At 43.8% G+C, this 15,347-nt stretch overlaps 1 protein-coding gene across 1 annotated transcript in view; it reads right to left on the reverse strand.

The window, feature by feature from the left end:
- Positions 1-9,182: 9,182 nt before the first annotated feature.
- URI1 (URI1 prefoldin like chaperone) overlaps positions 9,183-15,347 on the reverse strand; it is a 92,163-nt gene continuing 85,998 nt past the window's right edge. Inside the window, exons 9-11 of the mRNA XM_083164940.1 lie at positions 15,050-15,192; positions 13,005-13,236; positions 9,183-12,434 (exon numbers count right to left, since the gene is read on the reverse strand). Of these exons, the coding sequence (XP_083021066.1) occupies positions 12,249-12,434; positions 13,005-13,236; positions 15,050-15,192 (561 nt within the window). The 3' untranslated portion in view covers positions 9,183-12,248. The remainder of the gene's footprint in view (positions 12,435-13,004; positions 13,237-15,049; positions 15,193-15,347) is intronic.

The raw sequence follows: 15,347 nt of genomic DNA on the forward strand, positions 1-15,347 counted from the left end.
CATACCAGTTCATGGTTTCATCCTGATCCAATGTGGCTTTGTGTAGAACCTTAAATTGCTCAGTCTTGGCTTTCAGGGATGTCGCTTCTTTGTTTGCATAATCAATAATGAGTTACATTCAATCAAATGAACACTTATTCAGTGTTGATACCCATTTCCTGCAGAAGCTTGGGTCCTTTTTTGCCCAATATAGGGGATTTTTTGACGCGTAGACCTCGGGTTATTTTTTTAGCCTTGTAGTAGTCGCTTAGTGTCAGTCCATGATATAATGATATAAGAAATGAATTTCTTTTTTCTTGTATTTGAGCAAATCACGGTATAAGGTCTAAGTCGACGGGGGCTCCAATAGTTGCATCATATCTGGATTACATAAAATCGCTTCCGCTTCAGCAAAACTGTGGATGTCCCCAATGGGATAGCTGGGATGTATATATCAACTGTTGATATTATCTGCTTCAGTATCCATCTTAGCAGGGAGAGCACTTACAGCGGAAAATTAAGATATAATGACGTAATCGTTTGCTGTTAAGCAGTATCAGCATGCGTATCTTGGTCCTCTTTATCCAAGGTTCAACAGTATGTCCAATAGACAAACATGCAACAAATGGAGCAATAAAGGATTTCACGTGGGTGCCCTGTCAAGGATATCGGATCACCTTTCCAGAATCCCGCAATAGACAACAATAGACCGGCACAACTTCCACTGCTTACAAGCTTTTGTTCCGTGCTGGGTGCCATCACTGGATCAGTGCAACATACATGGAGGGAGGCGCGGCACTCACAGTACAAAGAACGGCAACTACTCAACAAAACACATGTAAATGTTGGCATATGCCGGTGTGGCATTAGTCCCCATTGAGCAGCCATTCAGTTGTAACCAATTTCCATCATGTAGGAAGTAATGTTGTATGTATGTTGTTTGTGTTTTGTAATGAAGTGTACGGTTGATGGGAGCATGGCACGTTGGGCCATATGATGACATCACGCCGGCAGTGTCCGTGGCGTGGGCATCACACATGCACACTGGGGTTTAAAAGGTATGTAACGTATTCTATCTTTTGTGAGCCTGATGAAAAAGCAAATATACTGTAGCTTTGAAACGTTGCTGACTAACCTGTCTAGTTGCCGTTCTTTGGACTGTGAGTGCCGCGCCTCCCTCCCATGTATGTATGTATATGTATGTATGTATGTATGTATGTATATATAATAATAATGATTGCTCATACAGATGGAGCCGGCCTCTTCCTTGCAGATAGAATCGCCAGCCTCGCCAGCAGCCGGCTCTCGCCAGGGGTGTGCGCGCCCTGTGGCTACGGAGCTTTCTCCGCCGCCTCCCCGCTGTCCCCCCTATCCCTGCCCGTTTCCCTGAAGTGGAGACGGCCAGGGAACCGCAGCAGCACCGTCCTGAAACTGAAACGCGCGTGCGTGTAAGACGCACGTGCGTCCCAGTCAGATGGAGCGCGTTCTGCGCCGGTGATCAACAGCGGAGACATGCAGGCGATCCCCGCCATCTGTATATTGATTACAAATGTATGTTCAATATGCACCCGTATACCTTCCAGTACACAATATTTTACAAATTTATTAAAACAGTGACCTTACAGATCTTGGGGGTGAGTCAGATTGGCTCGCAAAGCACATTGGGTTTGCTAATGGACTAAAACCATGTGCACAGGGGCATGGATCATAGGATAGACAGCAACTAGGTCGACAAGCATTAGGTTGACATGGGTTACGTCAACACAAGTATTAGGTCGACATGGGGTTTTTCACCTTTTCTGTCCTGGATGTCAACATGGACACTGAAACGTAGCGCTGCGCTCACCATGCTTCGGGCACGGTGCCTCGCTACGCTCAGCACAGTTTTATTCTCCTACCACGCCCTAGTGCAGTGGTAGCCAACTCCAGTCCTCCAGAGCTACCAACAGTTCACATTTTCCAGACCACCTCGCAGGTGCACAGGTGCACTCATTACTAGCTGACACATTTTAAAAGAGCCACAGGTGGAGCTAATCACTTGTTATTCTGTGAGGAGACCTGGAAAACATTAACTATTGGTAGCTCGAGGACTGGAGTTGGCTACCCCAGCCCTAGTGGATGGTAGGGCATGAAATACTGCCTATCAGCATGTCAGCTAAAAAAATAAAAATAAACCCCATGTTGACTTTTTTTTACTGTTGACCTTCCCCATGTCGACCTAATGCTTGTGTCGACCTAATGAACCTGTCAACCTAACCCATGTTGACCTTCCTGCATGTCGACCTTCAGTCATGTCGACATTCATTCATATTGACCTAATGCTTGTCGACCTAGTGACCTTATCCTGTGCACTGCAGGTGGGGCAGATGTAACATGTGCAGAGAGAGTTAGATTTGGGAGAGTTATTTTGTTTCTGTGCAGGATAAATACTAACTGCTTTATTTTTACACAGCAATATAGATATCAGTTTGAAGTACACCCCCCCCCCAACCCAAATCTAACTCTCTCTGCACATGTTACATCTGCCCCCCCCCGTGCACATGGTTTTGTCCTTTAGCAAACCAAATGTGCTTTGTGAGCCAACCTGAATTACCCTCCTTATTCTATAAGATACCATCAAACATTTGTCAATGTTTTCCCATGACAATAAAATCACACAGAATTCATAGATATCACATGCTCGGGTTCCTGCTCCTGATGTTTCAGTGTGAGCTTCAATTCAATGTTGTAAGGGTCAAAAGGTCAACATGAAAAAGGTAGACCGATACAAAGGTCGATATGAGTTCTTCACATTTTTTGGGCCCCCCAGTTAGGGTAATGCAAACTCTCGCTATGCTTCGGACTCGCTACACTTGGCACAGTATATTCGCCCTCTCTGCCTACATGGATGGTGCAGAAGCAAGAAAAAGCCGCTAGCTGGCCCTTTTCAAACATCCTGTAAGAAGGCAGGCAGGAGCTGATTGGCTGGTACTTTATCACTCTACACTTTATCAGTCTGCAAGCCTTATGGGCCTACACGCGGGGAGATTTTGCTGAGCAATGTAGATCGCTCCGAACACAGTGCATCGCTATCGCCCCTACACACGGAGCATTGTACGGGCATCTTCTAAGCACTCTAGTCAGATCACTTAGAAAATGGGCGGCTGAAATCTCCGCGTGTGCAGGCCCATTCGGTACAAACTGCTGATAATTGTTGAAGATCAGATGATTGGCATTTAAACCAATTTACTGAAGCACAAGAATGGTAAAAAAACAAACAAACAAAAAAAACCACTTTACGGACATTGATAATAAAATGTATTGCAACATGACATTATAAATTTTGGAACAAAGGGGTTTTGGGTCAGTTGTAACAGTGGAAGTGCAATAGGTAGGGTTAATGCTCTGTGTTATTATTAATCCGAATGCAGATTGTGTTTGCAATGTACCCTGGTAACTATTGCAAACCTGCTTTCAACCCGTTTTTGTAAACATTTCTTAAAATGGGTGTAAGCCAGTTTGAGCAGCAAAGGAGACACGTTTTTGTATGTGATACAGTATAATGACCATTTAAATCTGTGTTTCTCAAAACTGGGCTTCATGGAATCCTAGCAGTACGACTTTTCCCAGGTCATCCAGCTGGAGCACAGGTGCGTTAATTGTCTAGCAAACTTTTCCAAACTCTGCTGTTACAGCACAGGTTTTAGGGATATGCCTGCTTGAGCACAGGGGACCTAATTGACCTTGGTCAATCAGATTTAACCATCAGAACTCAAGCATGGATATCCTGAAACCTGGACTTTTATGGTGGAGATTGGGAAACTCTGGACTGTAGAGTTGGTACTAATTATTTCAGAGGATATCTTGAAAACATGTTAGGGATCTATGGAGGACAGAGTTTGAGAAACACGGATGTAAACCCTAGACCAAGGCTGGCACAAAGACCGTGGGGTAGATTTATTAAGCTCAGTGAAGTGATAAAGTGTCTGTTTTTTATCACTGGCCAATCAGCTCCTACCTGTCCTTTTTCAAACCAAGCCTGTAACTTCATAGTTAAGAGCTGATTGGCCAGTGATAAAAAAACAGACACTTTATCACTTCACGAGCTTAATAAATCGGACCCTCAGTGACTTATGATGCATCCAACAGGCCCCAGATGAAGTTGACTAGGTCTTTATTTGCAACTATTTAAAATCCTGTTAAAATGACAGCTTCTGCAATGTACTTTTAATTTGAGCTGTGACCGTTTTTACTTTCACTTTGAGCTGTGAGTTTTTAGCTCACAAACTCTCCACCCCACCCCCCAGTCCCTATATGCTCCTACCTCCAATCTCTGTCTTCGCAGCTCCCTCTCTCCATATCCAGCAAAGGTGAACCAGTGCAGTGTCTCTGCAAAAATTGCTTTAATTTTCTGTTACAACTATTAGCACATAAAGGGGTAATTTGATCAGTTGAGTGGCCTCTAATGGTCACTGAAGGTATTTCACCTCATAGAGGTGAGAAGTATTTGGAGAGATATTATATATATATATATGTGTGTATACAGTGAATAAAGAAGCGGCGACTAATTGTTTTGTAGCAATCTGGAACCGGAGATATATGGTCAAAGATAATTTTGTATATACGATGATATATAACTATAAAATAATTTATTTATAACAATACAGTACAAGAATTATATATAATATATATATATAAAAAAAAAAAAGGTGGACTTAAATATATTCAATAAAGTGCTTATCTTAAAAAGAAGATTCTGGAGGCTAGGAACACCCAGGGTGTTCCTAGCCTCCAGAATCTTTCTAAGAAAAGCACTTTATTGAATATATTTACGTCCACCTTTTTTTTTTTTATATATATATATTTTATATAAAAAATTTTTTTATTAAAATCACCCTATCAGGACACACAAGTGGCGCCCCTCATCCAATTTTCACATTATATATATATATACACACACATACACACATACACACATACACACCCCCCACTGTGTTAAGCCCACAGCCCACACGGAGTCTGCATCTGGACCCACTCCTCTCTAATACCGGGCCCTATACATCCCGTCCGCTGTTTTACACTTTATTTTGTGCAGAAGCAATCGTTGTTTATCGGCAGCAGTCGGGAGATGAATTGGTTAATGAGGGCACTTATTATAAGAGAACCATTAATTTATTGATCCGCAATCATTCATACATCACAGGAACAACACGGTCGGCCCCTCTGGCATTTGCTCCCAGCTCAATTTCTCCAAATACTCAAAATGTACCTGCAGAAATGTGCTAAGTGCTGAAGTCAAGATTATCGAAGTGTTAAAGGTCGTCAGCTCCTCAAATTGGGAATCAAATCTGTGGCAAACATTTCCTGACTGAAACTTAATTGGACTCACTTTATTGAAACAAAAATCTTTGTAGAGACTTGTAAGCGAGGAATAGCCTCTCGCCTCCTGCAACACCACATATATGCGGGGGAGGGGGGGGGGGGGGGTGTGAGGACTTGTGTCAGACAAATAAGGGTCAAAACACAACGGAACAGGGGGGAAACATCAGTTAAATCTTAAGTGTTTGTTTACCGAAGGCCCAGACTTTTCACGTATCGATTTTTATTGTATTTCACTTTCTGAGATTCAATCCTGTGATTGTATTAAAAGCGAAGTTTGCAAAAGTTGATAATAAGCGAAAAAGTTAGCAACAGGAGGCGACGTTGGTTCTTATTGTCGGAAGCAGCAATGGTGATGTTACTGTGCATGCATCCCGATTCTGCACACACATCGGGGCAGTGCAGATTTGGACGAACGGTAGCAGAAATGTAAATGACGTTCCTGGGCAGTGATACAGAAAGTGACAGAGATGCTGCGTCTTGCATGGGTTCCTGCTTCCCTCTCCCTCTCCTTAAAGTCCAAATTCTCTCTCTCTCTCTCTCTCTCTCTCTCTCTCTCTCTCTCTCTCTCTCTCTCTCTCTCTCTCTCTCTCTCTCTCTCTCTCTCTCTCTCTCTCTCTCTCTCTCTCTCTATATATATATATATATAATGTGGAGAAGCGGCACTCACTCGGATTCAGCAACAAACTTTAACACCAGTCAGGTATGTATAGCAGATAACGTTTCGGAGTATCAATCCTTTATCAAATCAAAAAGCAACATAGAGTGACAAGAAAACACGCTTACCTAAATAGGAGAATCAGAACAGGGTCCACCTGCGTGATCTGCTGGGCGGGCGTCCACCATGCTCAAACGTACTTTCGGGCGTCCTGGCGCTCCAGGGAGCGTACACTACGTGAAAGCTTCGCTGGTTGCCTGGCAACCCCCGCACCGCATCGCCGCTGGTTGGTCCTGCATGTAAACAAACAGACAGTGTTAAATTCCAGGCATTACATCAAGGTGTAATCATCTACCAAATAGCAGTACAGGTAACTATTGTGTTGACCTGTTAGGAACAGAGGATCTATTGCGCAGCACTTGCTTTAAAAAATAAGCAAAAGAGCTACACATCTGCACAAAACATGTAAAAACAAAAAAAGGGGTAAAGAGACCGAAAAACTGTTCACAGGAACATATTAAGAGACCACTGTTCATTAAGGCCTCTGGGCCACATCGTGTCGAGGTTGTAGATCCAGCGGCTCTCCCACTGGAGAAGTCTTTTTGCCCGATCTCCTCCTCTTAAACTAAACGGGACCTGGTCAATAATAGTATATCTAAGGCTGGCAAGGGGATGTTTGGCCAGCATGAAGTGGCGCGCCACTGGTTGGTCATGCTCCTGTTTGCTGATTGCTGCTCTGATAGCTGCCCTGTGATTGGCTATCCTCTCACGTAGGGTCCTCACGGTCTTACCTACATAGCATTTCCCGCACGGGCACTTTATCAAGTAAACAATAAACGTACTGGTGCACGTCAAGGGGTACTTGATGGAGAATTTTGTTCCCAAAAAGGGATTTTGGGAACAAAATTCTCCATCAAGTACCCCTTGATGTGCACCAGTACGTTTATTGTTTACTTGATAAAGTGCCCGTGCGGGAAATGCTACAGTATGTAGGTAAGACCGTGAGGACCCTACGTGAGAGGATAGCCAATCACAGGGCAGCTATCAGAGCAGCAATCAGGAGCATGACCAACCAGTGGCGCGCCACTTCATGCTGGCTAAACATCCCCTTGCCAGCCTTAGATATACTATTATTGACCAGGTCCCGTTTAGTTTAAGAGGAGGAGATCGGGCAAAAAGACTTCTCCAGTTGGAGAGCCGCTGGATCTACAACCTCGACACGATGTGGCCCAGAGGCCTTAATGAACAGTGGTCTCTTAATATGTTCCTGTGAACAGTTTTTCGGTCTCTTTACCCCTTTTTTTGTTTTTACATGTTTTGTGCAGATGTGTAGCTCTTTTGCTTATTTTTTAAAGCAAGTGCTGCGCAATAGATCCTCTGTTCCTAACAGGTCAACACAATAGTTACCTGTACTGCTATTTGGTAGATGATTACACCTTGATGTAATGCCTGGAATTTAACACTGTCTGTTTGTTTACATGCAGGACCAACCAGCGGCGATGCGGTGCGGGGGTTGCCAGGCAACCAGCGAAGCTTTCACGTAGTGTACGCTCCCTGGAGCGCCAGGACGCCCGGAAGTACGTTTGAGCATGGTGGACGCCCGCCCAGCAGATCACGCAGGTGGACCCTGTTCTGATTCTCCTATTTAGGTAAGCGTGTTTTCTTGTCACTCTATGTTGCTTTTTTATTTGATAAAGGATTGATACTCCGAAACGTTATCTGCTAAACATACCTGACTGGTGTTAAAGTTTGTTGCTGAATCCGAGTGAGTGCCGCTTCTCCACATTCTACATACCTACCTTTGGCGGTTGCACCCCGGTAATTGACTTTCTGGAAACGGTGTGCCGGTCCTGCACATATATATATATATATATATATATATATATAAATATATAGATATATAGTGGGTTATGTCCGGCAGCTCCAGCTAATTTACTTGCCCGGGTGCCCGTGCTGAGGGCGACAGGTCACCAACATGTATAAATGAAGAGAAAACACGTCACTCCGGGTCTGGTGTGAAACAGCAAAAAAGTTTACTGCGTAATGTCTACGCCCTTTCGGGCTGGGCCCGTCTTCAGGACATTGTCCTGAAGACGGGCCCAGCCCGAAAGGGCGTAGACATTACGCAGTAAACTTTTTTGCTGTTTCACACCAGATCCGGAGTGACGTGTTTTCTCTTCATTTATATATATATATATATATATATATATATATATACATACATACATATATATATATATATCATTCGTGTGTCCGGCACTCCCCACTTCTATCTGTATAGTGTGCCCGGGTGCCTTCCCCAGTGGCGCTGCCTCCACCAATATGCTCTCCAAATGATGGGCGCCACTTCGGGACTTGAGAATGAAAGTGAGATTTATTTCTTCTTAACGGTCTACGCCGTTTCGGGTATTCACCCTTCGTCAGGACCAGAAGATGTAACAAGGTGCCGTAAATAGAATGCATGCCAGCAGGTGATTCGCTGTTCTGTTGGCCTGGTGGGCAGAATACTAGTGCACCAACATGCACAAAAGACAGGTAAGAAACTGTTCCCCAGATAGAACTTCTCGCTGGTATCTCTCCTTTCTCTCTTCCACACTTTCATCATCACTCTTTCTACACCTCTTCTTCCAACACCATTTCTCCCATCATTTTTCCCTCTCCTTTCCCCTTCCTCTTCATCCCACCTCATTCCATCCACCCACCTCTTTCTCCTTTCCATCTTGACCTATATTATGCCATCTCTCCCTTTTCCTGCCCTCTGTCTTACCTTTTTGGAAACATTTATCCTACATGGGGGCCCAGTTTGCGTTCTTCTGCTCAGATGAGGGAGTGGGAGCTTGGCTTGGAAGGGATGTGTCTCTTCAGGCAGCCAGTGAGAGCTGTGGTGGGAGGGATGGACGGAAGGGGCAGGGCCTCCCTGCAGCTCTCACTGTGCAGCTGCCAGACTGAGGGGTAGATTTATTAAGCTCAGTGAAGTGATAAAGTGTCTTGTTTTTATCACCAGCCAATCATCTCCTACCTGTCATTTTTCAAACCAAGCCTGTAACTTCACAGTTAGGAGCTGATTGGCCGGTGATAAAAAACAGACACTTTATCACTTCACTGAGCTTAAATCTACCCCTGACACCTTTGACAGTTATATCATAAATTATACTAGCAGGAAATACATGTTCACAAGACAATCTGCTTACATTCACAGTAGAAACTTTATTTTCTTTTACATGTAACATTGTGAAAAATAGAATTCAAACAATTCACTTTAATTCATGTTCACAAGAAATTTTTTCTTTGGAAAAAAATACTATTATAAAACACTATTTTTCCTTTGATAAGCTTCCGAGTGAATGTCTAAAATGCTGAATTGTGTGAGCAATGGTACAGAAAGCTCGCTCACATGGAAATATAAGTATGGGATAGAAAAAGTTCTTGCTCTTTCACAGGAATTTTGTAGATTAACAATGCAGAGAAGGGAGATCGTCACATGTAATCTTGCTCATTCTACTAACTAAAATGACTTTTACTATCTTTCAGAGAAAGCAGACTATACAAGGCCTATAACAGTTCAGGTATAGAACTCGCTCATCCATCCTCAAGACATTTTTGGGGGGCCTAGAAAGGTGTCATCACCAGCCCCTGCCATATTACAAGGAAAGGTGCAACAGCCGCGGTGGCCATTTTATGGGAATAGCAGTAAGGCAGTCCCCTTTTTACAAAAGAGTAAATATTATTACAAAGATTCTATTCAAATGTGCAATTACAATCTTGAATTCAATAGTATTCTTTCGGTCTGTTTGTATATATGTTTTGCAGGTCTGTTGACCAGAATTATCTTAGGGACTGGGGTGTGTATAAGCAGGACAAAGAGGTCACTGAGATCAGGACATGAGTCCCTGGAGGTTAAGGCCTGGATTACACTTGTGACCTAAGGTGAGTATGTATTGTCACTGTTAATAAGTGGACAGTGGCATAAATGCTGACGTATAGAGATGTAATTGGTGCACTGCTTTGCACATATGTACGCTTAAGGTGGAGTCTGACAGGACAGGCCTAGGGAGGAGTCAGTGTCAGAGTGCTCTGTACTGATATTCAATCCCAATATATAAATGAAGTCACCATAACCATTTGGTGACACATTTAATATCGGTCATTCAAAATGATACCACCCTGTAAAAAATTACTTCAAATGGACACCGTGGATAAAGCCATTTTGTTGGGTGAGCCAACTTTCACCAGAATGCAGCCTATCAATTCAACATGAACTAGTGACATCGCTGAGGCCTCTCTCAACAGGGCCATAAAAAGTCTGCCGCCACTAGGTGAAAAGTCCACTTTACAAGGCACTGCTGACTGGTGACCTGGTTGCGCCCTACCAGTTAGAGGTTGGTTGTTTTAGGCTGATTACACTGGGGTGTCAGTAACTTTTGAAGTCAATGTTACTCTAGCAATATCAGTGAAGGTTTGAGTCCTAAAAAACGGCTTCCTTCTCGTTCCTTGATTTGCACTGCATCTTGCTTGGTAACGCGCCTCTAAGTTCATACACGGTCGAGTCACATTATTATGACCACCTCCTCCATTTGACAGCGGCAGCGGGTAGCCCATGAAGTACATCATGTGTGGTGAGCTAGCTTGGTGGGTATATAATAAGAATGATACACTGCTGTCATGGGTAACAGGGGTGATTAATCCGAGTTGCAATAGCGGCTTTTGGGTGGCGGTATTCCTGAAACAGACCGAATTTGTGAACGTTTCCATGCTGCTGTGGTGAAGGTGTATCCTGACCAATGGCACCATTGCGGATAACCAACATGGAAACTGTGGAGCACCACGTGTCATTGATGTGAGAGCTCAATGTTGGCTACGGAGATGTCTGAGGGCCGACAGATACCTACAGTGGAACAGCTCACTGTCAAAATTAAACTGGGGTCTACCAGACGTGTGTATTAAATGACAGTTCAGTAAACCCTACTGCATATGGGGCTCCAAATTTCACCTATACCTATGAAGGTGCATAGTTGGAAAAGGCTTCAATTTGCACAGCAGTGTTGGAAGATCTGCTGATTGGTGACTTGTTGTCTTCTCCGTTGAGTTATGTTTTCTGCTTGATTGAACGGCTGGACGTTGGCGTGTCAGGCAAAGAACATTGGAGAAAAAACACCCTGAAACGAGTTCTGGAATAACACAAGTTGGTCTGGGCATAGTTTTCGTGGCATTCTCTGGGCCCACTTCTCCATGTGACCGATTTGGTCATGAAACATCCTTGCAGATCACGTACCCCCATATATGCGGATTGTCTTACTAGACATGTCCGACAGTGGTTGGATGAGCATGACCAAAACTTCCAAGTACTTCACTGGCCCCCTAATTCCCCAGACTTGACCTCAATTTAGCATCTGTGAGACCACCTGCTTCATCATGTCTGCTATATGGATCCTCTGCCATGCACCTTCAAGGAACTGTGGGATGCGCTGCAGTCCGCATGGTTCCAGATACCTGTACCCACCTACCAGCACCTTAATAGGTCATTCCCAGCCTGTCTGGCTGCTGTGCGCGCTGCACATTGTGGTTACCCTGGCTATTAGCTGCTGGTCATAATAATGTGACTCAACGTTGTATATCCAAAGTATTATGCAGCAAAACAGACAGTTAAACGGAAAACCCTTAAAAAGTAAAGAACCGAGGTCTTCACAAAAACATTCCAGTCACAAAATATTTAATCACCTGAATTGGGTCAGGCAATAACTATTTTATTTTGCCGTTTAACACAGGGCTGAGCTTTGGAATCTGACACACAGTACATGTTTTACGGATATCCCTGTTTGAGCTTGGGTGTGTCATAGAAATTAAATTACGTAGAAATGTAATCCTGAGCTGAACTATCTGTTGACCTAAAGGACTGCTTGTCCCAATTAAAAAAGAAAATATGGCAACGTAAAAATATATTTCATAGAGAGTGATACGTCCAGCGCAGTGGTGGCGCTGGGTACAGTGTCCTGAGTCACAGGATGGGTAACGGGGTTTTCCGTAACGTTACATCACAAATAAGGTGCAAACTGTACCACTCAAATGGATTGCATATCTATTGAGAGAAAAAAAAAAATCAGACTTCTTCTGAAAATTATCAAAATGATCATCTCAACCTTTTTACTTGATAGCGAGGACACACAAAATCATCGAGTACAGACGGAACTGGTAACAAAGACACAAACCCAGACCTGCATGTGTCTGTCTACGTGATGGGAGGACAGGACGGATGTTATTTGCTCAGCTGTATTCTTGCCGCTTTGAACTTTGACACTCTTTTTGTCCCCTCTTCGGGGACCTCGGGGGTCACTTCTTCTGATCTCCATTCTTGGATGGTGGGCAGGGCTGGGTGGGCAATACTTGTCACTGGCACAGCTATAGAGAAAGGGTCCTTTTCTATTACGGTTCCCGAAAAAGCCTAGAACACAATGATTACAATCATTACATTATACATATGGGTAAACCCAGATTGTTGGTCAAGCAGTAAATCCAGAAACGGCCAGTAAAATAGCGGAAATTAGATTTTCTGGAAGGTTAAAGATTTTCTATACTATAGATTTTTGTATACCGACCCTGACTTCGGTATAAGGCAATTTTGGGCCTGGTTCTGCTTGGTTTGGAAGGGGTTGAAATTGGTGGGACGTCTACACATGCGCAGACCAACTGTGCAATTCCTTCGGTGAGTATCACACTAGTCGAAGGGTTCGATCGGGTAGGGGGGTGGCATCAGGAGGAACGTCCAGCAATTTATGGAGATCCCGATGTTCTCCGCTCGGGGTGGGCGGCTGAGGTCACATGATGGCCCACCCCATCGGAAACCATTTTTATTTCTATTATCTTGTTCTATGAGGAGGTAACTTACCTTTTAAAAGAAGGCATTGTACCAAGCCCTGAATGACGGATATATATATATATATATCTCTGGACCTATGATAAATGGCCCGTATAGTGCAGGATACAAGGATACACATGTAACGCTGCCCCTCACCTCTAATGGTCCATACACTGGAGAAGGCTTTTTATGAGTCTGATCCTCCTCCTCGCTGTGGTCGCTGAAGGTGCAGTCTTCAAAGCTAATGTTCCGCAGGAAACCTCTTCTCTCGTCCAGTTCATGGGAGCTGTTTTCGCTGGTATCGCTGCAGACACTGTCCTCGCGGCTACGGGACTTCATGATGGATTTCCGTGGGATGTACTCTCCGTTTACCACGTCCACAAACACTCTGGAAAGCAGAGAACGTCCTTCAGGCTTGGTACGTGCGTGCTATAGAAAGCATGCACCCCCTTATCAGGTTCCCAGTGAAACAATATAAAACAATATAAAACTCCATGAAATACCAGATCCTATATCTACCGGCTGGAATCCTGTGCAGCTTTTTCACCGGAGCAGGACAGCCCATTGTCCAGCACGCAATATAATAATAATAATACAACAGCCTCCCAAGCTCATATTTTTCCAGGACAGCTCTGTGGGCCCATGGTCTTAGAAACAGAAAGAAAATAGCTCTTGTAATGCTGACATTTTTTAAAGGAATATTTGCTCCGATTAGCACTCAGAGACTAATCACAGATCTAGACTGACCCGTAGCCAATCAGAACACTGGAACAGTCCCAGAACTAGACCAACATTCAGCCAGTGCAATAGATCAGTTAAAGGGCTAATCCAATCTGCAGCTAATCAAAGCAATTACAAACATTAGTCAATCAAATCTTCAGGACCTTCAGACTATTTCACGAACTTGTAGTCAATCAGAACAAACACAGGTCTAGAACAACCTAGATAATCACAGGGTCAGACTATCCTGTAACCAATCCAAGCACTGACAGGGCCAACCTATACTGTAGCCCAGGGTTGGCCAAACTGGTCCTCGAGATCTACCAGTACATGTTTCCTAGGCCACCTGTAGATTTATAAAATGTGTCGATTAAGAATGAATGCAGTATGTTTGAAAATGTGAGTTAGTAATGACTGCACCTGTGCACCAGCTAGGTGGTCTGGAAAACACAGACTTTTGGTAGATTTTGAGGACCTGTTTGGCCAGCCCTGCTGAGCTTATTAGATCTTTCACAGTGTCAGAATATCCGGTAGGCTAGTGGGCCTCAGGACATCAAAACATTGAATAGGTCACCTAACAAGTGCACAGGTATATTCATTACTCACTGACACACTTGAAAAGATCCATTAGGTGGAACCAATTATTTCAAATGTGATTCTGCAGGGAGACCTGGAAAACATGAACTGTTTGGGGTTCTGAGGGCCAAGTTTGAGAACTCAAACCATGCACTCACTGGGTCAGACTACAGAGCAGTCAATGAGAGCACTCACAGACAAAACTACATTGTAGCCAATCCATGCATTGCCAGGACTAGACTGCCATGTAGCCGAAACTTAAAGGGCCAGACTATCCAGAAGCCTACTGGTTCTCAAGACCTTAAACATTTTACAGGTTCCCTTACAAGTACCCTGGTGTATTCATTACTCACTGACACATTTGAAAAGATTCATTAGTTGGAACTAATTATTTATATTGTGATTTTGTGGGGAGACCTGAAAAACATGAACTGTTTGGGTTCCCTAGGACTGAGTTTGGGAACCCCATCCATGCACTCTTGCGTCAGTCTATCGAGTAGCCAACAATCCATGCATTGCCAGGCATAGACTACCCTGTAGCCAATCAAAGCATCGGAGCACTTAAAGGGCAAGACTATCCTGTAGCGCAGGCATGTCCAAACTGTGGCCCTCCATCTGTTGTGAAACTACACATCCCAGCATGCCTTGCCATAGTTTTAGCATTCCCTAATAGCAAAACTGTACAAAGGCATGATGGGACTTGTAGTTTCACAACAGCTGGAGGGCCATAGTTTGGACATGCCTGCTGTAGCGAATCAGAGAGCTCACATAATTGGACTATCCTATAACCATCAGAGCACTTGCTCATTCTTTCCTAAACCAAGGTGACTACAATCAGAGCATCAGTACACACACAGGCATAGAACTAGTCTACAGGAAGGCAATGCTCAGGACAGAGACCCTACCTGTAGATATCGGCCGGGGTTTTTATAACTGGCAGTTCTGGGGCACAGTGCCCATTTCCATTGCTGTTTTTTCTTTTCCTTTTTGCTTCTTCTTTCTTCTCGCTATATTTTAAAGTTGTATTTTTCCCAGTGTTTATTCTCACCTGGACAAGGAAAAGAAAGAAAAACCCAAGACTTAAACACAAAACAATGATTTTTGATAAAGAAACCACATGGATTGAAAGGTGAAGAAAGGGAATGATGGATGCAAGAGATGAGGAAGTTGAGAAGGACAAAACAGGCAGCAAGTCCTTATCTA

The sequence above is a fragment of the Crinia signifera genome, chromosome 11, assembly GCF_055691185.1.
Source record: "Crinia signifera chromosome 11, ASM5569118v1, whole genome shotgun sequence".
Taxonomy (NCBI): Eukaryota; Metazoa; Chordata; class Amphibia; order Anura; family Myobatrachidae; genus Crinia; species Crinia signifera.